The sequence below is a fragment of the Xiphophorus couchianus genome, chromosome 20 (genome assembly GCF_001444195.1).
Source record: "Xiphophorus couchianus chromosome 20, X_couchianus-1.0, whole genome shotgun sequence".
NCBI classification, from domain to species: Eukaryota; Metazoa; Chordata; class Actinopteri; order Cyprinodontiformes; family Poeciliidae; genus Xiphophorus; species Xiphophorus couchianus.
The window spans coordinates 14,497,641-14,523,784 of NC_040247.1; the positions used below are offsets into that span (position 1 = coordinate 14,497,641).

At 37.1% G+C, this 26,144-nt stretch overlaps 1 protein-coding gene across 2 annotated transcripts in view; it reads left to right on the plus strand.

The window, feature by feature from the left end:
* Positions 1-1,052: 1,052 nt before the first annotated feature.
* Positions 1,053-26,144, plus strand: part of kcnb1 (potassium voltage-gated channel, Shab-related subfamily, member 1) — a 42,202-nt gene continuing 17,110 nt past the window's right edge. The window contains exons 1-2 of one of the 2 annotated variants that reach the window (XM_028003793.1): positions 1,053-1,482; positions 3,356-4,007. In XM_028003793.1, coding sequence (XP_027859594.1) covers positions 3,411-4,007 — 597 coding nt within the window. In that variant the 5' untranslated portion in view covers positions 1,053-1,482; positions 3,356-3,410. The remainder of the gene's footprint in view (positions 1,483-3,355; positions 4,008-26,144) is intronic. The other variant, XM_028003794.1, reaches the window with a different exon arrangement.

Below are 26,144 nucleotides of genomic sequence, written 5' to 3' on the forward strand. Positions count from 1 at the left end.
AGTTTTCTGACTGGGATCTCAAAAACTAGACTTCCATATGCAAATAAACTGCACCATTGCAACCAACTACATCCATTTGTCCTTTATTATATGTCTATTTGATTTAAATTCCAAGGTACGGTTGACTCATTTCCAAAGATCAGTGAGTGATCTTGAGATGGACAACTTTGCAGTACATCTCAAATATCCATTCATGCACACTTACTCAGAACCCCATAAATGTAATGAAATGTAAAGGCAGGAGATTAAAGCATAAAAGAAAATAATATAAAGGAGTATTTTTGGTGAAATTAAGACATGTGTTACATGGGAAGTGAGGAAACCAAAGTGAAACAGTTTGGAAGTTGTGTTTGTTGTTACCTCAAACAGTACAACACAGTATTTCAGAAAAAGAACAAGTGTTTTTTTTTTCTTTATTTAACCAGGTAAACCCCGTTGAGATCTAGATCTCATTTTCAAGAGGGACCTGGGCAGAAGTCTGCAATGCACAGCAGCCTGGTTACAAAATAAAACTAATTGTGATGGGTGTGTGATGGTCTCTCACTGAGTTTCTGCTTCACGACTTATTGGAATCCTAAGTGCTGTTATTTGCCAGAAAATCCTGAAGGAGAATGCATGACTGTCGGGGTGCAACTTCAGAGTCAAGCAGCAGGACAATGATATGCAACACAGCAAATCCACCTCTGAATGACTTAACAAAAAAAAGTTTTAGAGTTGGTTCCAAGGCCATTCATACTTGGAAACTCTTCAGTGTGACTGAATTAAAACCTTTATGCAAAGAGGAGAACTTCTTCACATTGATGTAAAAGATCTTACCAGTAGCGAAATCTTGATGACATTTGTTGGTCCCCAAGACTGCCAGAATGGGTTTATTATCTAGAGGAGGCAATTTCTTAAAAAGAAAAATCAGGTTGGTTTGAAAACGTTTTTTAAAATGTACTCTATTTATTTCTGTTTCATCTTAAATTTTGCGTGATGATCTGGAACACTAAAAAAATATATATATAAATAAATAAAATAAAAGCAGAAAAAAAACTGGAAAATACCCATTGGAGTCTCAGCCTTGAAGCCCACAGCAGTGTGTTTACAGTGATTGAGGACTCGGTGCAGGAAGAGTTAAACAGATGTGGAGGGGAGTTTGGAGCTGCCATGAATCCACCTTCACAGAGATGCGGCGCCTCCTCGCACAGCTGACTGGGAACACAGGTAGTCCGTCCGAAGGGGGCTGTCTGTCGGCGTACTTGTTGATATCCGGGCTCAAACAGCGCGGTGAGACATGCGGAGCGGGAAGCCCGCGGGTTGGCGGTTCGGGTCGTGCTGAGGATCTGTCTCTGCCATGTCGGAGACAGTGGAGGGAGAGATGGGTTAAACCCCGGCAATTGTAAACCAATATCGACGCCTTCTGCTTTTTTTTCCCTTTTTTTTTTAAACGCCTCTGCTTCATCTTCGTTTATGGCTGCGGATTGATTGATCACAGAGCTGGTACGTGCTGGTTTGATTCAGTGCAGTATGACTACAACCCATCATGGTGTTTTTTTTAAGCTCTTACGCATCTCTGGACTTTAAAACCTGTCAGTTGTGATAGCTTTTTAGTGTGTGAGCTCTCTGCATACCAGCTGCAGCAACATGGAGCATTCAGCTTCTGAAAAATATGAGAAAGACTTTGCACTTTGTTAAATGGTTCCAGTCCAGCTTATTTACATCCTCCCTGTAGCTACGCAGAACAGCAGCGTTTGCACAAGAGGGAGTGGTGTTCGTGTAATGTTTACCTGCTTTATTGAAGCCTGGACTCTAGTGGAACAGGAGGGCTAAAATAATTGTTTTTCTCATGTTTAGCCCAGTCTGTTACAGCATGTTCCCAAGGCGTCCAATATATTCAGCTTCTGTCTTAATTTTAATTTTGAATGTGGTTATATTTTTACTTTGTACTTGACACAGTTGTCACTCGTTGTCGGGTTTGGGAAGAGTAAAATAAACTTTGCATGACAGTGATTAAAGATCTAATCTATATGCCTGGTCTGTTGCCGGGCTCTCATAAACACTGTAAACAGCGGTGTGGATTGGGTTTGCTGGTGCCACGTCTACAGTCACAAAAAATATATATATATATATATATATATCAGGGCATGCTAGACTCAGAAAGAAGTGCTTCCTTTTGGGTCATCCCTCCTCCTCTCCCTGGAGAAGGTGGCCGCACGCTGGGAGAAAACAGCGCTTCCCCGGTGTTTCAGCACCTCTGGGCTGGACAGCGCTCACATTGCGCTGTAGCATCCCTGCGTCCCACCCACAGCACTGCATGGGCGTCATTGGAGCAGAGAGCAAAAACTGCAACATGCAAACGAATAAATTAAACGAAGAAATCTCGAACCACAGTGCATACACTGTATGCATGCAAAATGTTTTATTTTGGTCTTCAAATATTTGTGTCTAATATTCAGGTCAATACCAAATTACCTTTGCAAACTTAATGCAAATTAAGTTTAGTTTCAACATATTTTTAATACTATAAAACATGGGGGTATTTATTTTTTTTATCCAAGTGCCAAAATTTCCTTTTTTAATCACCAAGCTAGACATTTAACTCTGCAGGCTGGTTTAAGGCATGAGTCATCTCTACAATCCCATGTGTTGACGTGTTTATTACTGCTTCAGAAAAAAAAAATTAAGTAAAATGCTAGATTTTATATAACATGATATCAGAAAACATTTATAGAAAAACGTATACCAAATTGTTGTAATTTCTGTCTAGTTATTGTAACCTTGGAGTTTAGGGGCTGGTGATTTTTGTCAATATATATAATTCATCAGGTTTCTTTTTAATGGCTGGTAGAGAATTTGACAACACAAACTAAGCCAGGGCTCTGTTTCTTGCATTGCTAATATGGGTGAGTCATCTCAGTAATTCCCATCTGCTCACAAAAGCCTTTTTAGTTTATTCATGATGGGCTGTTTTAAGTTGAGTCGAAGTAGTCTGATCCTACAGAAGAAAAGTTTGGTGAAGAAGCTTAACATATGAACAACATACTGTTCATCATTTTTCTTCTCTTGAATTCTCTTCTACAGAGTTTTATGGTATAGTCTCCTTAAGGATACTATTAATTCTTCAGGTATATTTGCTTCGTTCTTTCAATTTATAACATATTTTTACACTTTATATAATCATTATTTAGGATTCTTAAGGGACTATTTAGCATTTTACATGAGGGATATTTAAAGATTTACCCAGCAGTGTCAAAGTTACAACCCTTATTTTTAACCATGCTACTCCAAAGATTAAATCATTATGCAATACTGAAATTGTACCCAAATCACTAAAAACTAGTAAATAATTTTTGCTTCCATGATTTGTTTTTAGAGACCACAATGAAAGAAAAGAATATCAACAATAGTCCATAGTTCTGGATGTTTGCATGCTTCCTCAACTCAAAGTCATCATGGAAAAATCCTTGGATCTAAACAAAGCTGGCTCTCGGTCGACATCGTCCCTGCCACCTGAGCCAGTGGACATCATCCGCAGCAAGTCGTGTTACCGCCGAGTCCGGCTGAATGTTGGGGGTCTCCCACATGAGGTCCTGTGGCGAACGTTGGACCGGCTGCCTCGGACTCGTTTAGGGAAACTGAGAGACTGCAACTCCCATGATTCTCTGATGGAGGTGTGCGATGACTACAACCTGGAGGAGAACGAATACTTTTTTGACCGACACCCAGGGGCTTTCACGTCCATCCTGAACTTCTACCGCACGGGCAAGCTGCACATGATGGAGGAGATGTGTGCCCTGTCCTTCAGCCAAGAGCTCGATTACTGGGGCATTGATGAGATCTATCTGGAGTCCTGCTGCCAGGCGAGGTACCACCAGAAGAAGGAGCAGATGAACGAGGAGCTGAAGAGAGAGGCTGACAATTTAAAAGACAGAGACGGAGAGGAATTTGACAACACCTGCTGTGCAGAAAAACGGAAGAAGCTGTGGGATCTGCTGGAAAAGCCGAGCTCATCCGTTGCAGCGAAGGTAATTTTGAACTGAATGTTGGGTGTGAGCTGAACATATGACCGATGTAAGCCTTCTGACTTGATTCTAATACAAGCTTTAGTACTTAATCAGCTTTAGTACTTAATCATTTAAATGTTGACTGACAAATATGCACAAACAGAAACAAGAGAACAAAACATATTACATTTTTGTAAGTTAGTCCAGTTTGGTCTTTTCGGTGAATCTGGATTCTGGGATTACTTTTGACGTTTTTACTGGATCTACTGTTCCCCTTGAAAGTTTAGGTTTGTATTACTCTAAAACCTAATGACAATTAGTTATAGTAGTTGTAAAGTAGCTGGCATGTTTGAAGACAATAAAGTAAATAAGAAAACATTAGAAACTGGATGCTAAATAATGAGATTGAATTCAATGGGTAATTTGAACAAACAAATATTTGTATCTGAATATACAATTAATTGTATATAAATCACATGTTTCATGTTGTTTGGAAAGTACTGTTAAAAAGTAAGTTCAAGATGTTATTTTTAATCCAACAGCATGTCAATAAATTAGGATACCATCGAAAAGGTAATATAGTTCTGTTAGCTAATTCAAAAACTTAAACTCGTATGTAGAGATTCAGGTGATCATTAATCAGGGGAATTTTGAAAAGCTGTTGAGAAGAAAAAATGGAGAGACTGAAGGAAGGCAGATAATTAACTACAAACCAGGGTTGAAAGACACTGATCTAAGAGAAATAAATCAAAAAGCACAAAGAGCAAAACACCAGAAATTAACTTAAAACTGAACACAAAGAATGAATGTATATGTAGTAAAACCCTGATAACACTTAATAAACAACTGAATGTGACAAGTTCATATAGTAAAATTAAATTGACCGAATTACTAAACTAAATTTATTTTTCATAAAATTCTAATTTGCTGAAATGCACCTACAGAATATAACAGAAAAAGGTCCACACAAGTAGCATAGCAGAACAGTAATAAAACCAATTTGTCTACTTTTCCACATTTACTTGCATTCACATTTAGTTTTTGGATGGGTGTCTTCATCCTACCACTGATCTCTGGATATTCATCAACAGACTTGCTGCAACATTTTGGCATTGCCCTCAGACTCATTAGACAGTCTGCAAAGAGAGTCTCAGACTGCTTACTCAGTAACCATTTGAAGACTACATGCAGCTTTTCTACACTTAGTGAGATACAATGCTTCAGAACAGATGAAAAAATCAGCTTTAGTACTTAATCATTTAACTTTTGAAGGATTATGCGTTTCATATTTGACTGTGTACATATTTCTGTGAATGTAAAAAAAGAGCCTGCAGCCATCCTGTTTTTTTTAAAGTGTGGGGATGAAAGGATGTAATTTCCAGTTCAATCCTCCTGCGAAGAAGGTAAATCAAATGCAATAACTTTCAATATGGTTTTTACTGATATCACTGTGTTAAATTTCCATGTTAGTTATTTACAGTTGTATGGGTTTTTTTTCCCCACTAAATCAAACTAAGCTTTGCTGCTTTCAGAGACACATCCTCCCTGCCTTTAAAAACACACTCACCTGCCTTATATTTGATGTTGTGAGTTCTGTTGCATGCTCTGAATTTATAATGCTCGTCTTGGAAATGTCTGATCTGAAATTGGATTGTAACACATCAGAAACATGGTGCTACAAAGGTATCAGCGGTGTGGTCCACTCTTAAACTTGTTTAATGAAGCCAGGTATTAAAACACTGCAAAGAGTCATTATATAAAATCCCTCCATTCCAAATAACAGTCTTTTATGTGGCTGTACACTGCTAGGAGTTTAAAGTTACTCAAATAACGAGGTGAAGATAGGTGGCTGCTGTTCTAAGCTGAGCAAAAAAATAAAAATAAAAAGAGTTCTGTTTTTCTGAATGTGCCATTTAATTGTTACTTTCTAAGTAGGATAGTGGGAATATACATTTACTCAGTGTTGCATGGATGGATGGAAAACTATGATCTTTCTTTTCATTTTAAATGTTCTTTTTTTCTATACTTATCCAGATTTAGAAAATGCTTAAGTCAAATTCCTAACATATGATTGGTGATTCTTTTCTTTCTTCATCTACAAAACATGTCACTTCCTTACAGTCAGTAGGTAGAAATCTTGTTGCCCAGCAGAAAACTAAAATTTTTCTGTACAGATACTCAATATGTATAGTTTTAAGAACTTTTTAATCAGCAGATAATTAGCAGATATTAGGTATAAAAAATTAGACCAAGATAAATTATGCATGAAATTTTAACTGTGGCATATGCTGTACAGTTCAAATGCAGAAGAAGTAAAGTTGTTAAAGGAAAGAATGTAAAAATAAAAAGCTGCAACAGCCTAAGTGTGCACAACCTTTTTATTTTTTGAAGCACTCTGATTCGATTTCAGTCTTCTTGAAGTCACAACTGCAATCAATCACAGACAATCTCATGAACTCTCATAGGAGTGAATTTCAGCTGCCTGTTCCTGCTGACTAATCGGGAGAATGCAAAAGAGCTGGGGAAGAACCTGAGCAGGGAAAACTAAGGGAAGGAGAACTAAATAAGATGGAAGATAATGAAACTAAACCAGAAATTAAAGATTGAAATTAGACACAAAAAGAGCATAACACAAGAAAGAACAAAGAAACACAACACAAAAAATTGTGTAATAATCCATACACAAAACCAAGACAGAATAAAAATCAGACACTGACTATGACATAACATGAAGCAACTTTTTTTCAAAGGAAACAACCAGGCCTGTCTAAAATCTCCCAAAGTTTTGTTGAAGAATGCTACCAAGCTTAAAATTTTAACCAAAAATCACCACACCCAAAGTGAGTTTTAGTTATTGTTTTTTTCATACTTTTACACCAATAAATTAGTTTGTTTTCAATTTACTGACTGAATCGGTGTCACATTAAAAGTAGGAAAAGTCTTGAATTAATTTATTTTACATAACAAAACATTACATTTTAAAAGGAGTGCATAAACGTTTTTATTCACTCTACATTCACTAGTAGTTCAATGTAACTAAAGGAAGGAAAGGTAAAAACACGTGACTTACAGCAGGTTTGTTGTTCTGAATGACCTATTGTTAATGTTATCATTGTCTACAAGCATCTTTAAATGTTCTCTCGGTGTAAAAGGAATCCTGGATCATTTGTGATGTATAACCAGAAGTGTTCACTCTCTATTATCATTATTGAAGAACTTATCTCGACTGTGTGGATGTGCAGCTATTAGCCATCTTAATTACCATCTCATCAAAACATAATATGAAAATCATTATCTGTATTTCGAGTAATGGCTATATCAAATCTCCATCAGCCTGCTTTTATAAAATTAATCTCAATATATCTCTTCCATACTGCAGAACTGCTATGCACATTGAAACAGAACTGAAAATGCACACATGTATATATTTTTTATGCAAATAATGTCAGTACTTGCAGAAATGTGATAATAACCAGACATGGAATAAGGCGCTCATGTGACAAGCATATTTTTATTTATGAAAGACAGTGTACCTAACATTTTGTAATGTACAGGAGAGGCAGGAAAGAAACAAAGGTTAGTTGGTAGTTGCAGAGTTTAGCTCATGATTCATTGAGTTATTATGAGATAAGCAGTCAGATCATGTTGCTCAAGGACTTTCTAAGTGATACATTGAAAACACTGAGCAGCTGCTTCAAGTTGAAGCACACGTGGCCGTGTTTTGATATGAAGCAGAGTTTGGTTGAATGAGTCTCAGTAGTTTTTTAGTCATTGGTAAAATTACATCTGATTCCTCATATCAGCTGTGCTCAACCTTAGTCAAAAGAAGATTGGTTCTGCCCTCGGCTGGTCATTCAGGACAAGCCTGCAACTGTAACCTTTGTGTCATGAAAAAAACCTTTGATCATTTCTTCAAGGTCTGATATTTATGAGAAATCAAAGAGCGAATTGTTTCCAGCACCTTCTCCCCCCTCCAGGGTAAATGCTGTGCATCATTTTGCTCTACAGCTTGTACTGCATGGGAAATTAAAATTAAACAATTTGCAAATTGTACTGACTAGTGTTCTGCAGTAAGGATTCAGGAGGACTGCCTGCTCTTTGTTGCAAACAAACTCAGATTAGTGCATGTCTGTGAGGGGAAGGTCTTCTTCAGAGGAATCAAAGAAATGCAAAATCAATGTTTATTGTGTTACACTGAAGGAACTGCTGTAGTCTAAAAAAAGGAAATGACCAACATTCATTGCCATCTCAGCTCTCATGTTCTCATATCTTGAGTTTAACAGAAATATTGGTGGAAAAGCACTTTGTAGTGCGGAAGTAAAATAAGCGTGGATCTTCCATCTGCACAATAATGCAAATTTCTTCTGTAGAGTGTTTCCTACAGACCCTAATCACGTTTTCTGGACATTGATGAATATTGTCAGTCTCTGTTCACATTAGGCCACTAAGTCATATTGGTATTTACAACTAGGCCCCCAGGTAAAAGTCTGTGAAAACCCTCAAAATGCAGTAGAATAAACTTGCTAAATATTATACAAAAAATATTTACTTTAGAATATTTATTTTGTACAGCAGAAGAAATCCAACTTTAAGAAATAATTGACTAAGGTAATTGCAGAAAGCACACATATTGATTGGTATTTGTCTCTTTAAAATTAATGTAACTGAAAAAAAATTATATTTATACTTTTTTAAGTTGATCAGATTTCTAAAAAATAACTAATTAGAAGGTTGTAATGGTGCATACTGAAAATATTCAGTATAGCCTGTTGGTTTTGTATCCACAGGTGTACTAAACAAATACATACTCTTTTATACCTAAGCACACGCTGTTTATGGGCATAACCAAGTGAGCAAAGTAACAGCATGTAGCCCAACTTTAAAAAAGTTACACCAAAACTAAACCGAGAAGACTCCCAGTTGTCACCATAGCAATATTAAACTAAACATTAGAGCCAGCAGCAACATAGCTAGCTAAGCACTTAAATAATTTTTTTATTTGAAACAACAGGAAGCTGAATCTCTGGTACTGGACAAAAATAAGCTAACTTCCAAATGACCACCTGTAGCATCCAAACAATCCAGACTCCATACATTCTGTAAATTGTTGTATAAGTCTCTATATGAAAATGTGCAATCAGGTACTGCTGGCACACTAGGTTGTCTATCCATCAAAACAATTTTAAAGTGATTTAAAAATGTTTATTCTCTAATATAAGCAATGGTGTGATTCAAAAATTGTTAAATATTGTTTGACTGTTTCAACTGGTCATATTGCTCTATGATCTTTATTGTAACCAGGTTGTTGTGCATTGCAGACTTCTGCCCAGGGCCCTCTTGAAAATGAGATCTAGATCTCAACGGGGTTTACCTGGTTAAATGAAGGAAATAAAAAAATAAAATCTTTCTATCCAGGCATTGTCTATTGTCTTTAACTAATTTATACTCTAATAATAAATCCACAGCTGTACTCAGTTTTATACTTCATGTTGTTTCTAAGTTTTAGAGCATAATGAAAAGTTTAAAGAATTATGTAGGTTAGTTTATTTTTCTTGATTGAAGTGTGGTTCTGAAAACATACAGTCAGCACCTTTTAAACCCAAATATTACATCTCAAGTAATTAGAAATGAATTATTTTCCATTTTAAGATGTCACAAATTAGAAAATGACACATAAGCTAATTTCTCTTTAAAGTGGGAAAGAGTAGAGAACATGTCAACTAAGAAAAGTTTGTTGGTCAGGAAACGGCAAGAAGCTAGATACTCATTGCTCTTATAGTCAAGAAAATACACTGCCTGGCCAAAAAAAAAGTCGTCACCAAAAAATGGTCTCACTCTAATATTTTGTTGGACCGCCTTTAGCTTTGATTACAGCCCGCATTCGCTGTGGCATTGTTTCAATAAGCTTCTGCAGTGTCACAAGATTTATTTCCATCCAGTGTTGCATTAATCTTTCACCAAGATCTTGTATTGATGATGGGAGAGTCTGACCACTGCGCAAAGCCTTCTCCAGCACATCCCAAAGATTCTCAATGGGGTTAAGGTCTGGACTCTGGTGGCCAATCCATGTGTGAAAAAGATGTCTCATGCTCCCTGAACCACTCTTTCACAATGTGAGCCCAATGAATCCTGGCATTGTCAGCTTGGAATATGCCCGTTCCATTTGGGAAGACAAAATCCATTGATGGAATAACCTGGTCATTCAGTATATTCAGGTAGTCAGCTGATCTCATTCTTTGGGCACACAATGTTGCTGAACCTAGACCTGACCAACTGCAGCAACCCCAGATCATAGCACTGCCCCCACAGGCTTGTACAGTAGGCACTAGGCATGATGGGTGCATCACTTCACCTGCCTCTCTTCTTACCCTGATGCGCCCATCACTCTGGAACAGGGTAAATCTGGACTCATCAGACCACATGACCCTCTTCCATTCCTCCAGAGTCCAATCTTTATGCTCCCTAGCAAACTGAAGCCTTTTTTTCTGGTTAGCCTTACTGATTAGAGGTTTTCTTACGGCTACACAGCTGTTCAATCCCAACCCCTTGAGTTCCCTTCGCATTGTGCGTGTGGAAATGCTTTTGCGTTCACAATTAAACATACTCCCGAGTTCTGCTGTTGTTTTTCTTCGATTTGATTTGACCAAACGTTTAAGTAATCGCCAATCACGATCATTCAGGATTTTTTTCTGACCACATTTCTTCCTGGAAGACGATGGTTCCCCACCATCCTTCCAGTTTTTAATGATGCGTTGGACAGTTCTTAACCCAATTCTAGTAGTTTCTGCAATCTCCTTAGATGTTTTCTCTGCTTGATGCATGCCAATGATTTGACCCTTCACAAACAGACTAACGTCTTTTCCACGACCACAGGATGTGTCTTTTGCCATGGTTGTTTAAGAAATGAGGAGTTACTCATTGCATCAGCTGGGGTTAAATAACTTGTTGCCAGCTGAAAGATAATCGCCTATGCAGTACTTATCCAATAGGAGGCTTGTACCTATTAGCTTAGTTAAATCCAGGTGGCGACGTTTTTTTTGGCCAGGCAGTGTAATTATAAAGCTCAGCACAGCTGAAATTGTGACAGGAGTCGATGAGAACAAATATTTATCTGGCTTCCACTCACAATGAGCAGAATGATAATGGAGGTAATTCAAAACATTCAAAACTCATTGACAAATGCCAGAACAAGTATTTTAATAAACATCCAGTAAACATGTGGAGTTTGCTATTGGAACATGAACTGAACCATGCGCTTTGGTTAGATGAGACTAACAGTGAGCTTTTTGGCTGCAAACAATGCAGTTGGTTTGGTGTATAACAAAGGATGAAATTAAACACACCTTGGTTTAGTGCAGTGGAGAATCTATGATGCTGTGGGAGAGTTTCTCCTCAAAAGACTTCAGCAAGTTTGTACCACAGCATTTCCCATGGAAATCTGGGATATGTGAAAACTAGAAATGAGTCATCACTTTTTCTCTCAGCAAGATATTGATTCTCAAAGATAAAGCAAAACAAACTCCTTCCATGGCCAACTCAGAATGCAGATATAAATCCTGCAGAAAGTCAGTGGGTTAAGGTAAAGAGGACACAAGAAAAGAGAGAACCCACAAATCTGGAAGAGCTGGAGAGATTTTTGAAAGAGGAATGGTAAAAGATACTTGCTATATGCTCCCAACCTTGTTAAATGTTTTAAGAGAAGACTAAGTGCTATCCTAAGACCAAATTGTTGATGTCGAAAGTATCAACACCAGTAGTAACAATCATTGTAAAACAATTATTTCTTGACATGGAATGTTTTTCTGCTTTTAATTGGTGATGTTTTTCAGTTTAAGATGCCTCTGAAATAAAATAACAGTTTACTTTTGCACATCTTTACCAGGGGTGCCCAGAATTGAGGCTAACAGAGTGATTCATATCCTGATTTGGCTTTGGGTTGAAGTGATGCAGCTCTACAGTTTAGGATTTCCTCCTGCATAAACAGAGCAACCTCCATCAAATAAGAAGCTGAGTTTATCAGTTCCTAATTAGCTTAAAGGAGCAACATGAAACCACAGACCATGGTACTAAAAGCATTGACAGAGGTTGATGGTATTTAGGTATTTTTAATAGGCAATTGTGGGCTTGTTGAGTGGTCCAGCTGCAACCACAGACTCAGTGTTAGCTCATCAGTTATCCTGGTCCAAAGATGGGAACGCAGCAGCCCGTAAACAGATGACGGATCAAAGAGATGTGCACAAACAAACGGTCACCAAGCAACAAAAATAAAGTTTTATCATCACTGAAGTAGTAGCTATTGAACTACTTATGTTTTCATCTCCCTCTCTCTCTTTCTGTGTAATTACACTTCTGCTATGTTCCTGTACTTTAATGACTAACAACAGGAAGGTGAGTAGAAGCTTTGATATTTGTCAAGATTTTCGGGGACAATACCAGCATTGCTGCCATTTTCGCCCGGCTCTGTGTTTCGCTTCCCTCGCTGGATCATGTCTTTCCTTCCCTTCTTCCTTCTGCAGGCTCCTCTGCCATACCTCTGACTAAATGTCAGGGAAATGTCACATTAATTATTCTCCAGGAGACTCTGGACCCAATTTGAAGTCCCCCCCCACCCTATCTGTTTACATTCTTTGTAAGCTGCCTTGTCTCTCTCTGGTTCAAATCAGATTTGAGTCCCCATAAAATAAGATTGTCTCTGACCGCTGGCACAAAACGGGCGAAGAGCCACCCTGCCACTGGGAGAGGTCCTTTCCTCTAAAGCTTGTTTGTGTGCAATGTCAGTTCAAGTATCATTGTTTACTTTTATTAATGACAAACAAAATGTAAACAGAACTTAATATGTTTTATTACTGACCATACTCTATATAAATCTCTGCAGAGCATTCTTTGTCAATTGCAGCTCTACTAGCTGTACAAATCTAGAGACTGAAACTGTTTCCTGTTCTTCCTTGTAATGTAGCTCAATGTCAGACTGGATGCTGAGCAACATTTTTGGATTCACAAGTTGATTTAGGTCTAGACTTTGACTAGAGCATATGAATGTTCTTTGATTTAAACCATCCTATTGTTGCTCTGGCTGTCTGTTTAGGATTGTTAGGGGTAACATCAACTCAAATCTTTGCAAACTCAAAAGTGTTCTGACAGGATTGTCCTGTGTTAAGATCAGTTCATCTTCCCATAAACCCTGACCAGCATCTCTGTTCCTGTAACCAATAATTATCAATATCAACTAGTACTAAAGTCTTATGTTGTGATACGTTTTTCAGCTATATCTTCCAGTTCTATGGTTCTGTTTATTTGGGCCAATGGTTACTAATTAGGTTAGTTCTGAGTGATTTCATTATATTTTATTTAGTGGTAACTGGAGATAAATTTAATATGTTTTATAAAACCATGTATCATTTCCTTCCACTTTACTATTACATAATACTTTGTGTTAGTGTGTCATATGCAAAAAAAGTACGCAATGTGAAATTGGTTTATCAACCAAAGCCAAACCTGAACATTGAATATTACTGCCATGCTTGTCCTCACCACATCCAAAAAGAGTAAAACCCATTCCTTATTCTTTTCAGTGGCTAATGTGCCTCAGAAGGAAGGCCACAAATTCCAATTATGCTCCTCTCATGTCACACTGAAGATGACATATAAATGTGGTTTGGCCATATTCATAAATCAGTCTGCAGTGTAATCCCTGACACAAAGCCACTAGACGAGAATTTATCACTGTTTCTGACAGCTGCGTAGTCACCTCAGGTCAGATGATGTATTATGGTAAGCCATAAAAAACAAGACAAGAATGCAAAGTTGGAATACTCCTTATTCCACCTATACTTTAAAGACTGATTGTTTTGCATAAGTCAAATCAAATACAACATACTTTATTGCAGTTGTGTATATTCAGGCAGTTTTTTTTTATTTTTTATTTGAAACAAAAAAAATGGAACAAAAACAACAACAAAAATACAGTTTGAATATACAAGGACCAGTTATATAACCACATACTGAAAAATTCATTTTACAAAATCACAAGCGGCTCTTTCACTGGTACCCATAAAAATTCCCATAGACCCTTTGATAATTTAAAAAATAGTAATAATATGTACTTTTTTAAGCTAGTCAAAGTACAGTCCTTCTAATAAACAAAGCATAGCTTTCTGTTTCTTTTGTGTATAAACATGATATGACACACAAGTCCATTTCTTTTAGCCACTATTCAAAACTGGAAAGACAGTAGAGCATTCAGGATAGTTACAAGGAAACGCCTACTCACCTAAACTTGCCCATATCTACACTAAAACAATAATTATCTTTTTTGTCAATTCGTTCTTCCCTGCATGTCAGTATTGGGTCCTGGTTGAGGGAGAATCTTCAACATTTGGCCTCAGATGGGAAGAAATAAAATGGATATATGACTGGCAATGAGTCTTTTGCATCAGTGTGGAGAATTTTAATCCCACTTTTCTTTGAATAATTTTAGAGAACATAACATAACCTTACAGACCATGATTGTCTGAAGTAAGTTAGATGGCAAGATAACTCAAGAAAAGCCATTTAATGTTCAGTGACATCTGCTGATCAGTACCATTCACAACTGAAAAATTGAAATAGCATTCATAATATATAATTTTCTCAAAAAGCTTACTGTTAAATATTTAGTGATTTGTCAAAATGGCTGCTCTCCATCTTGGAGGAAATGGTGCTCAGGTATCTGCTTTGAACTAGCTCCTGTTTGACTGTGAATACAACTAGTTTATTATCTATTGATGAAGCTGCAGCAGCAGGAAGTTCTTTTTGGTGGTATTTGTGCAAGACTGAAACTTTCGGGCGTGCTGTGGTGGCGTAGTGGTTAGCGCGATCCGTATTTGGAGGCCTTGAGTCCTCGACGCGGCCGTCGCGGGTTCGACTCCCGAACCCGACGACATTTGCCGCATGTCTTCCCCCCTCTCCTTCCCTGTTTCCTGTCAGCCCACTATCACATAAGGAACACTAGAGTCCACAAAAGACCCCCGGGAGGGGTAAAAAAGACTGAAACTTTCAAAAAAAAGACTGAATTTTGGTCAGTATCAGATATTACACCTGGCTCTCCTCCAGCAAGCTGTTCGGTGACCAGGCAATACACATTTCAAGTACTGAAGGGCTGAGTGCCCCGTTGTTTGGGTTATTGTCGGTTGCTCTGTGCCTGTCACACCCTCCCCTTGTCAGCAGCTTTGTAGTGAATAAAAGCCCAGAAGTCAAAATCCCAAACAGAAGTAATAAAGCTCTACAGTGGCCTTTGAATGTGAAGGTTGAAATAGGCTGAAAAACACAATTTTGATCAAGTTTGGGGTTTAGAAATAATGCTCAACACAATGATTTATCAATGTGAAAAGGATAAGGGAATACTATTAACCTTAGAAGTTTCAACACATTTTTCTTAGCAGCTACAGATTTGAGCAAAAACAAAGCATTCAACTAGACATAGATTGTAGATGGCAGTTTTTAACTATTATTACAAACCCTTCAGTCCTTGGTCATCATTTTATGTTTGTCTTATTTAGAACATTGTACACAACACACACTTTTGACAGAAGACCAAGGAATGGATGCTTTTAGTCAGGTGAAATGTGGAGATCACATCTATATCGGTATGGAAATTTTAGCAAAACTAACTAACCTCACAAAGAAATAGTTTTTGGTTAAAAAACATTAAATAAAAAGCAATTTCCAATTAACACATTTTTTAAATCCCCAGGTTGATGTTGGCAAATAGATTAAATAAATTGATTAAATAAATAAATAAATAGATACATAAATAAAATACTTGTTTGAGTATAATTTTGTTTGTTAAACCTCTATCTCATTTTTTTGTGTTTATTTTCAACTTCAAGCATAATCAGAAAAAGTTGATGACAGAGAGGTAATCCTAAATAGCTATCACTGAAAACTTAAGCTGCATTTGTTATGGGAGAATCCAACCCCATATCTATTTTAGTTCAGTTAAAATTATAGAATCATTTTGGCACCCAGGCTCTAATCTCATTACAACAAGTCCAGGCTTTTCAACATGTCCTCCTCCTAAAGACTTCTTCCAGTATGTCTGGGAATGAGAATGTGCTCTCTGACATCTGGGATGGTAGAGGGGTTGAAAAGCAGCAAACAGCAGGCAGCAGCAGCGGTGGAGTATGGCATACAGCTTGAGGTGAAACGTTTGCAGCTTAAATAGACAGCCAACATTGGTGAGGTAGGTTTGAATCACTGTATTGCCAAAAGTATTCAGTCACTTGCCTCTTAATATAAAGGTGCTGTGGTGTTGACCCAACCTTTGCAGCAACATCTTCAACTACAAAAATGAGAAGTGTGCTTATAGGAAGTTTTGACTAGTATTGCAGGAGAATATTTTTGAAGTCAGACACTGACCGGAAGAATGCTAAAAAGCAAATAACCCAAAAGATAAATTCAATAAATACTGTACACACATTGATTCTGTAGAGAATAGCATTTTTTCTTGGTATGATTGTTGCCACGTCATCTCTATTTAATCTTTGTTGAATATGAAAATATAGAGAAGTGGATCTTTAATGTACGTCTGTCATTACTTTCTGAGGCTGTGCATTATCTGGCTACTGTACTTAGAATAGCATGTACAAAGAACAGAATGGATTGTATGCTAAAAAGATGGGGTGAAAATGTCTGAGTCATTTTAAAGTTGATAATAGCTGAAAAAATTGCAGCTTCTGTACCTCTATAGAATGTTTTAATAGATTTTTTCAATTTTGTTTTGACTTACTTCTTTCTTACTTACTCTGAGATAAAAGTTTCCAAAAAAGTTACTATCCACACCACCCTTTGGCAGCAAATGTGTCTACATGAAGTGTGTTGAGTATGCTGCCCATAAGTTAAGTCCATGTCCAAGTAATGTCTCAACTGGTCACATTTGTTAATGATGGATAGCTTTTAGGGATATGTAGCTGGTCTTTAACTAAAGTGTTGCATATTTTATGTTCATGCACTGTCAATGTGTTTAAGTTTTATGCCATAGTTAAATCTTTTTATGCATTTTGTAGCAGATATGCAAAAGCTGCCAGTGTTCACCAGGGAACCAAATAGCAACAGAAAAACAATAGTTGTAAAACAACCAAAGTACAATAAAATTTAAACCAAAGTTTTTTTTTTTACAAAGAATAACAATAAATTGTCATTTTCCACCAACAAGTCAGGAGATAACTGACTTTATGCCTGAATGCATGTAGTCTTTACATTTGCAAATAAATCCACATCACATCTGATTATAGTATTTTGTCCATCTAGCTAATGTCAGGACACCAGTCATTGAGATAGAAAATCTCTCTCATTTTTTACACTTAGCTCATTTTGAAATTATTAAATTTATCATAGATGGAGCATGAGGTTTATAGATATTGTCTTAGAAATCATTTAACTGTGTGAAGTGTTTTAACAGAACTTAAATGTAGTTGTTATAAGAGCTGTCTGAATTTACTTAGTGGGAAGAGGCTTTAATATTCATCTCAATCTGAAAGCTCGAATGTCTGATTACTTTGAAACAGAAGTCTTAACAGGAAAAGCCAGAGCCTTGCGAAAGCATTCACATGCTTGAGATTTTTTATATTTTGCCTTTCTTTTTGCCACTCTTCAATAAAGTCAAGACTTGTAAATGGCATTACAGTACTAGTATCTGTACAGCAAACAGATTATCTCACCATTATTCAATCCACTTTACAATTATGCTCCATTTCATGTGCTCCACTTCATGTTATCCCAATAAAATACTTTGGAGTTTCAGGTTGCGAAAGTGAGAAAGCATGAAAAATTTCAAAGTATATAAATACTATTATGCTTTCTAATTTTTATCACTGTGAATTAATTATCAGCATTACAGTAAAAAAATACAATGTAATCTGCACAAGGCAAAGAATCTAAGGCACTATTTGTTTTGGTATTTTTGAACATATGCACCTTCAGTGACACCCACGTTACAGCTTGTTGAAAACTGTGCTCAGTCTTTTTGGTTCTTTACCACTCTTCATTCTTCCTTTTGATGTAAAGATGAAGGAAGCACGAGAGGAATCTAGCCAATGTATTGCATTAACTAAGCTTCAAATCTAGAGCCTTAAATATGTTTAAAGCCATTAGTTTAAACACATTTATTAGACATTAATATAACTTAAATTTAAACAACTGTATAGTGTATCGTGTCAAAGAGCAAAGTTTTGAGCCTGAAATGCCATTCAAAGCTGTAAACTTGAACACTGAAGCTGAAAAGTGTGTATTCTGACATTGTGAACTGTGGAGATTAATTGGCTTTGAAAAGCAGCAAGGAACTGCAGTTTCTGGCACCTCTGCATTGGCTCTGGAGGTGGTCAAGAATCATGGGCTGCTGCTTCAAAGCTCGGCAAGCTCCTTTGTTCATTCAATTTGTAGTCGAGCTGTTATGTGAGCACCGAGTGAAAGACACAAAAGACGTCACTGTCTCCAGGAGGAGTTAGCCCTGGAGGGGAGTGGGGAGGACTGTGAAGAGTGTAAAGAGAGAGAAAAAAAACTGTGATCAGAAGATCTGGAGAGTTTGAGACGGTAAACATGAAAGACAAAAATACTGCATTCAAGATTAATTTAGACATGAAGATTTCAGATTATGAGGAAAATAAAATCTAAGTATTCTCAATTAGATTAGTGCGTATGTACCTTTTAGCCTGCAGGGAGAACAGGTAAACGTTATGTACAGTTACTGTATGATATTGTTGTTTTCTGTTGAATAATACAGTATTTCCTGAGTCTGCACATCAGTACTGCATCTGTAAAGCTTCAAATAAAACTAACCAGAGATATTTTTATATTAAATGGCCAGATATATAAGGCTAAAATAATTGTGACAAACAGGATGATTTGTTCTGATTTGTTGACTTTAGTAGTTTCACTTGATTGACTTCTGCACATGCTCACCTGCTGGTGTTGCCTCAGTTATGTGACAGGCCAGGACAGCAGTCATTCAGATCTTCACTCTACAAAGTGAACGATGAGAGTGAATGACTTAGTTTGTAGCTTGCTGAAGTTTAACTGGTTTGACTTGATCCAGCTTCAGTTCGTTTTCCTGTTATTGTTGGCAGTTGTGGGGGATCGTGTGGTTGTTTAGCAGGTCCAGACAGGATGTATAATGTTACTGGGGAAAAAAATGAAATCCTTCCATCCCAGGCTGTCCTGGTTGACCTGTTTCCATGTGTTTGTCATTGTATTTTTGAAATTAGCTTTAGAATTATTAATCATTGTCAACACAGTTATATTTCTTCAGACTTTCAAGCCAACATCAACTATGTTAACTATATTTCTTATTTTTATTTTCCATGCTTTGCCATATTTAAGTCATTAGTTCTTTTCCTTTTATGTTGGATTATTTTTATTCCCTCCTTTTTTATTTAGTTAATCACTTTGTGCTGTCCTTGTGCATAATATGTGATCCATAAATAAAGATTGATTAATTGATTGAATATACCGGTACTGAGATCATTCTAGTGTTTTATTTGCATTGATTTAACGCAGTGACTAAAAATAAAATAAATTTAAAAAAATGAGCAGCTCTGACAATGTTTATGTAGTTGCAGACACATACAATGTCTACACTGTAGGATGAATTTTATTTCATGCTTTTCTCAGCTTCTAACAACTTTGAAAAAGCTCAGTCCTCCACTATTTTGTGAGAAAAGCCTTTGATGTTAACTGTTGTTGGGTTCATAATTAGCTATCCGAGTCTTTGGTTGCCTTTAGACCAAATTAAATTGATTGTCTCATATAAAAGACAATCATCCACAGCTCCTGTGGCAAAAAGAACAAAAAGCATCTGTTTTACATTTTATTGTGCATATCAGTGCATCTCTTTAGACAAAAAAAGCCATGCTGGGACACAGATGCTCCGGAGGAAATATGTGCATGGTGAAAATAAAATATTTAACACAGCTGGCTGGCAGAAAAAACTCCGATCAACTTTCCTCTATTTTGATATGAAGACATATGTATTCCCAGCCTGAAAACAGAAGATTTCGGCAGCAAAGTGTACGAAATATTTTATTGAAGAGATGGTGCTTTCAGCTTGACTGTAGAAGTGAAGTGGAGGTCGAGTTTGCTGGTAAAATGCTGTCTCACTTTACAATGTAAAAATATGTCCAGGAAGACTGTAAGTGAGTGAGTGAGTAGTTATTATCGCATCTCTGTGTAGGATTTCCAAATCAGAGCCAGCAGTAAAATGGAGAGCCCATTGGTGTCTGCCATTGCTGAATCATGCATGTCTGTGCAGCCAGGGTTAAAATAGACAGGGATTCTTCCAAAGTTCTCTGACAAAAGCTTTGTCATTGTGGTAGTAGGCTACATTTAACTTTCTTTCTTCAACAGTATGTATATTTTATTAGTTTAGCCAGGCTTAAAATAATTCTGAACTGCACTTTTCTGATGCAAATTATACAACCTACTCACAGAGTCTTCAAAGAGCTGACTTTATTTACTGCATCCTGGTGGTTGAGTTCTGTTTCTGTTCAATTAACCTATTAACTTGGCTACCAAATACCTTATGTCTAGCAATTGCGATACTGATTTTTTTTTTCTTTGTCTGAAAAATTGCTAGATATTGCAACACAGCCTCTAAGGTGACAATAGTGGGGTGACTATTGATAACTAACCATGTGGTGACCTGGTGGGTCTGTCAGTCAGCCCTCTTTCACAGCACAGCAAAATGAGACAATAGCTGCATTTCCAACTCATGTGTGCAGTAATTTGTCTACTGCTAAGGTAGAAAAAACATATCTAATGGAATGGTGTTTCCATTAAATATGAAACAGAATTAAAATCTCTTGAATAAGCATTTAAGTCATAAAGAATAATGGCAGCGATGGCTGTACAGTTTCATGAAATATAAATATTATAATTCATCCACGGCATTAGTGCTCATTATCTATTAGAGGAGACGCTGGCGTCTTATTCATGCATTGGAGCGACAAGCCCTGCCTACTTGGGGCTTGCAGCATTTTGGGGAAATTGTAGTTAATGATTTTACAGAAGATTTGTGGATTCAACATGTTTGAATGACATACATTTAGTGAAATATGCGATGCTATGAGAGTTTTGGTGGAGCCAGCTGCACATTGTCTGAAAAACAAAACAAAGTAAAGCAAAAAAAACCAACATCCTCCTAGAACTTCCTACCATCCTATTTGTCCTTTTTGCCGGTAGTAACATCCAGCTTTTGATCACATGACTCATGTGACTTAAAATAAGTTTTCCAATAAAGCTGAAAAACATTGTTAACTTGTTATAACTATTCGGTTAGAAGAGGCAAATTCACAAATACAAGTTCAAGATTTTAATGTCCTAATTCTGAATCAACATGCAAAGGCAGATCTGCTCAATTAGCTCTAATGAGCAAATAGCAACACTCTCCACTTACGCAGCTTGCTAGCATTTGAATTAAGTATGTTTGCCATTAGAAGAAAGCCCATCCATGTTTATATGAAATACAGCCAGACCACACAGCTTTGGACTAAACTGCAGGTAATTTGCATTAAACTATCTGAGTGGGAAAAAATGACCATCTTCTGAAATCTGGTAATTTTAGTACAGCATAAGTAAAAATGCCATTTACTTAAGTGCTGGCTTACAAAAAAAATCATGAATGCCACAGAAGGTAGAATTGATCCTGTTTTCCAATAAAGACAGTGTAATATTTTTGCAAATACTGTTCAGACCATTTGTCTAACATCTAATCCTGTTGCTTTTCTAGATACGAAATCCAAACCTCATGATTGTTGGCTGTCCACTTGCCCACACAGTCATCACCTTGCAGCTCCCAGCAATGGCAACCAACAGTCCTCTTGCCACTTATTAAGTCTTTTTGGTTATGTGCTACATGATAACAAGTTAGTATTGCATGGGCTACATGTAGTTTACCCCATTGGAGCTTTTACGGATTTAAAAACATCATACTGATGTGACTCCTGATGTGATAAAGGAGACAATGTGAGTAAAATAGCTGCATTAAAATAGGAGAGATTGCAATGAGAATTCCCTACATAATTTTGGTTGAAAACATAAAGAATGTAGCTGATAATTTATTGCATACAGAAAAATAATTAACATGTGGTCTTAGCAATAGAAATCAGGGGTAGAGCAAATAGTAGAGCAAAACCAGTTTTGATTCTTAAAGTATTGAGCCAGAGTTACTATTATGAGCTTACAATTGCTGCACAAACAAATATATTTTTTCTGAATAATCACAGTCATACTTCTGTCATCCAATAAAAAGTGTATGTGAGAGACAAAAAAACACATAGTTTACACTGTTTAAACCAAAATGTTCTGGAAAAACAACCAATAACAAATTCAGATTAGTGCTTGATTAATATTATGCAAAGCAAATCAAATGTCTGCCATAGGCTTTAATCATTAAGTCAGAATCAGACAAAGTTATGGCCAATAAGGCTCATACCTGTACAACGAAAGTTTGTAACTCCAGTCCTTGAGTACCACTGTCCTGTACCTTTCGGAAGCATTCCTGCTCCAACACAGCTGATTCAAAAGGCTGAATTACTTCCTTGGCATTTCAGCAAGTTTTGCAAAGGCCTGATCATTAATCATTGATTTGATTCAGGTGTGTTGCAGCAGGGATGCATCCAAAAGTTGCAGAACCGCAATACTAGAGCAGGCACCTGCTGTAGAACATAACTTTCTTGGCATTTTAATGAAATGGAGATTAGGTTTGAATCTAAATATGTGAAGCTACCACACAAAAAAGACCTCTGTCATATTGAAACCAGTTCACTTTCAAAAATATCACGAGTTTGTGTGATTATTTTTAGTAGTCCTTTAACTGTATATTTTTAGAGACCTAGAAGGCTCTGAGAAGGTGGCAGAATAGCAAAAGTTTGCATGTTTATTTATTTATTTGCGTATTTTATAAGCTTTTGCTTTTTCTAGGTTAAATGTGTGAAAGTTTCTTCTAGCTGCCATCGTGACATTGACTGATTATTTCTTCTTTGAGGATTTACATCAGTCTGAAAGCAATCTCTAACAAGCTCTAATCAGCTTTAATCAGTCCCCATTGTCTAAAAGGTTAATGATAAGCTTAGTAAGTAAACCCTGGTAAAATTGATTTATTTCATGTGATTTTATAGTACTTGCTTTACCAGCTAAGCACAGCTTGCCTAAGTGATGGTTGAAGAGAGTCAATAATAGACTATACTCCAGAGTTATTTAGATTCACCCTGCAGACGGAGACGGGTCGAGCAGCATCGGCACTGAGGACTTGCATCAGTGGAACTTTGCTTGTTGCAGATGAGCAGTGCAGCAACAGCACAGTTTCCATAGCTCTCTGAGAGAAGGTTCAGAAAGGATGCCTAGAAAATACAGTGGGGTGTTTTTCATTGACACAACTCAAGCTGATGAGTTTACAGCATTAAAAATAAATATTTTGGCTTTATTCTGAGCTGGTTTTACTGTCACCAAGTATTACCTTCAAGCAGGAGTGTCTGTGGAATACTGTCCTATGGGACAAATCTGGAATAAGTGGTTTGTTTTCTTGAACATATTCTGAGCTGAAAACCCAGCATTGGAGCCCTGAGGCATCAGCTTCTTGTTGCCTCGTAGGAAAGCTCATACACTTTCACACGTAACCCTAAAGTCATGTAATCCTTGAGATTTCAATATTTCTGCAAACCAACAGTCAGGAAACACAGGAATATGTGCCTTGGATTGCAACAACTGCAAGACAGTTTTTTCACTGTGAAGGTTGTGAAAATAGGTGCGTGGATGACCTTGATGAAAGTGTGGAGGCTTTGGGCAAAGAGCGGATTCACCTAGTGAAGGAGAAACAAACCCCCCACTGACTGTGAAAACAATAAACGAGAGAGCCCCAAACCTCACCAACCCAGTGGAGTACTTTAAGTTTGCTAAAAAGCTGCATATCACATTAGGAGGTGAATTTCTCAAATGCTGTCGTCTGGGATTAGAAATGCTTTCCCTGAATTAGCAGTGACTAAGACCTTGCCTCAAACAGACTCAATTCTGTCTTTGCAGCTTTGAGGAGGCAAAGAAGACTTGTCAAGATTTACCAAAATAGTGGATGTGTGTTCATGTTGGCTTGTCCTCCAGGTAGCCTTCAAAAACCTTAGGTCTAAGAGCTTTTTTCATAATCAACTCTTATCAAAATTAAAAGCAAAGTGTCAAGAAAAGCCCGCAAGCCTAACCAAGACTGACCCAATTTTCTTTTCCCCAAAACTGGGAGGTTTATTACTTTCTATGTGATAGCGCAAGTAACATATTTTTGTGGAGCAGGGGTGTTTAATGACCCGGGAGTGCGTGTGCGGTGGTGTGCACAGACGTTTTGGGGGTGTAAGTGTTCAAGTGGAAAGAAAGGGCACCTTGGAACTCCCAGCTGAGTTAGTAGTGTGAGATTTATGGCAGATCCAGCTTGAACATTATGTATATATACTTATTTCAAATCAAAAACTATATATAACTCAAAATAAAGATTCATTTTAAGTGCATTTTACAAAAGGATTTAGAAAACAAAAAAATACATCATAGAGTCAAATTTGAAACTTACGTTAACCTTTTTTGACTATATCATTGTGTACTTTAATCACAAATCCTCTGTACCCTTTAACCTTATGTTTTAACATTGTAACAAAGCAAGCCACATTAGCAAATTGACTAGGTAGGCAACACTAAACGAGTAAGCCTTGACAACCAGTGACCAGTCTACAGCTTAAATAAACTATACCCAGAAAAAGTTACAAAATCTTTATAGTACAATGCACTTGCTGAGTGTAACAAGAGTATATGTGCTCACCAAAATGAGCAAAAGATGCTTGAGAAACTTAGGCAACTAGATCTATTTCTCACAGGGCTTTTTTCATCCAAAGGAAACAGGACAGGTTTTCTAGAGGTTTCCTGCAGTGGCCTCAACAGTCACCAGATCTCGACTCAATAGAGCGGATATCTTTTGCTTGCCATGGACTGGACTTGCCTTTCCAGATGTATTGGCAGACCTTTGTGTATATTGTAACGGCAGAGCCACATGGTTGCTCATCCATGTTAGTTCACTTACTTGCCTTCATGCTCTCTTTCACTGCATATGTTCCTACTTGTCAAACTCACCAACAGATCCTTCCAACTTTTCAAAACGGGGCTGCTGTGTGTGAAGCTCAGTGGGCAGAGTGATCATCACACAACTGGAAAGTTGTGGGTTTTATTCCTGTCATATTTCAATGTGTCCCTTAGGAAGTCACTCAAACCCAAGTTGCCAACTTATCTGCTCATTGGAAAATGAATGTGTGCATCTTTTGATTGTTTAAAGGAGAATATAACTTTAGTTTAAAGTGCTCTGAGTAGTCAGTATGAATAGAATAGTAGAATATAAATTCAGTGATTAATATTTCTTTGAACTGCTTATCAACAATACAGAAATTACTGGTCATATTTATTGTTCAATCCTCTGCTATTGGTGACCCCTATAATAAAGCAGCTTTAGGAAAACAGTAGAAGGAGAAATACAAATAGATATACAGCCACAGACATCAAAGCAGCAGCAGCTGAATGGTGCTATCATGTCAATATGGATGAAAATCTCTACAGAATCTTTGTGCCACCTGGTTGAATCAATGCCATGAAGAATATAGGCAGTTTGGAAGGCAAAGTGGGGTCTAATGATATGATATAATGGGGTCAGTATGTACGTATGTGGAATTGTCATGTTAGATGTTGTTAAAGTAGTCTGTGAAAATGTCAAAAATAACTTTCAATTCAGCAGTAAAGGAAATTTTCTGTTGTGGATGTGGTAATTAACAAAGTCAGAGTTTAGGTACATAGAAATTAGGTTAATCTTCTGCTAAATTATCTTATCAGCTGATTAAAAACACATTAAAGCAAAGGGAGGAAATGTGGCCAAACAAGATGGAGGCTTTTCTCTGTGACTTTCAAGCATTTTTTAAATCCAAGTACAAGCTTTAAACAGTAACTAAGGGAGGGCAGAGCTTAACAGTTGGTCATTTTCACGCAGATTAATTTACATTAACTGCGTCTTAAGCAGACTTGTTCCTATTTTAATTGAATTAGTCAGTGTACCTTTAAATTGCATCCACTTTGCTTCAAGTTGTCCGTTCACCAAGGCTATACGGATTTGCA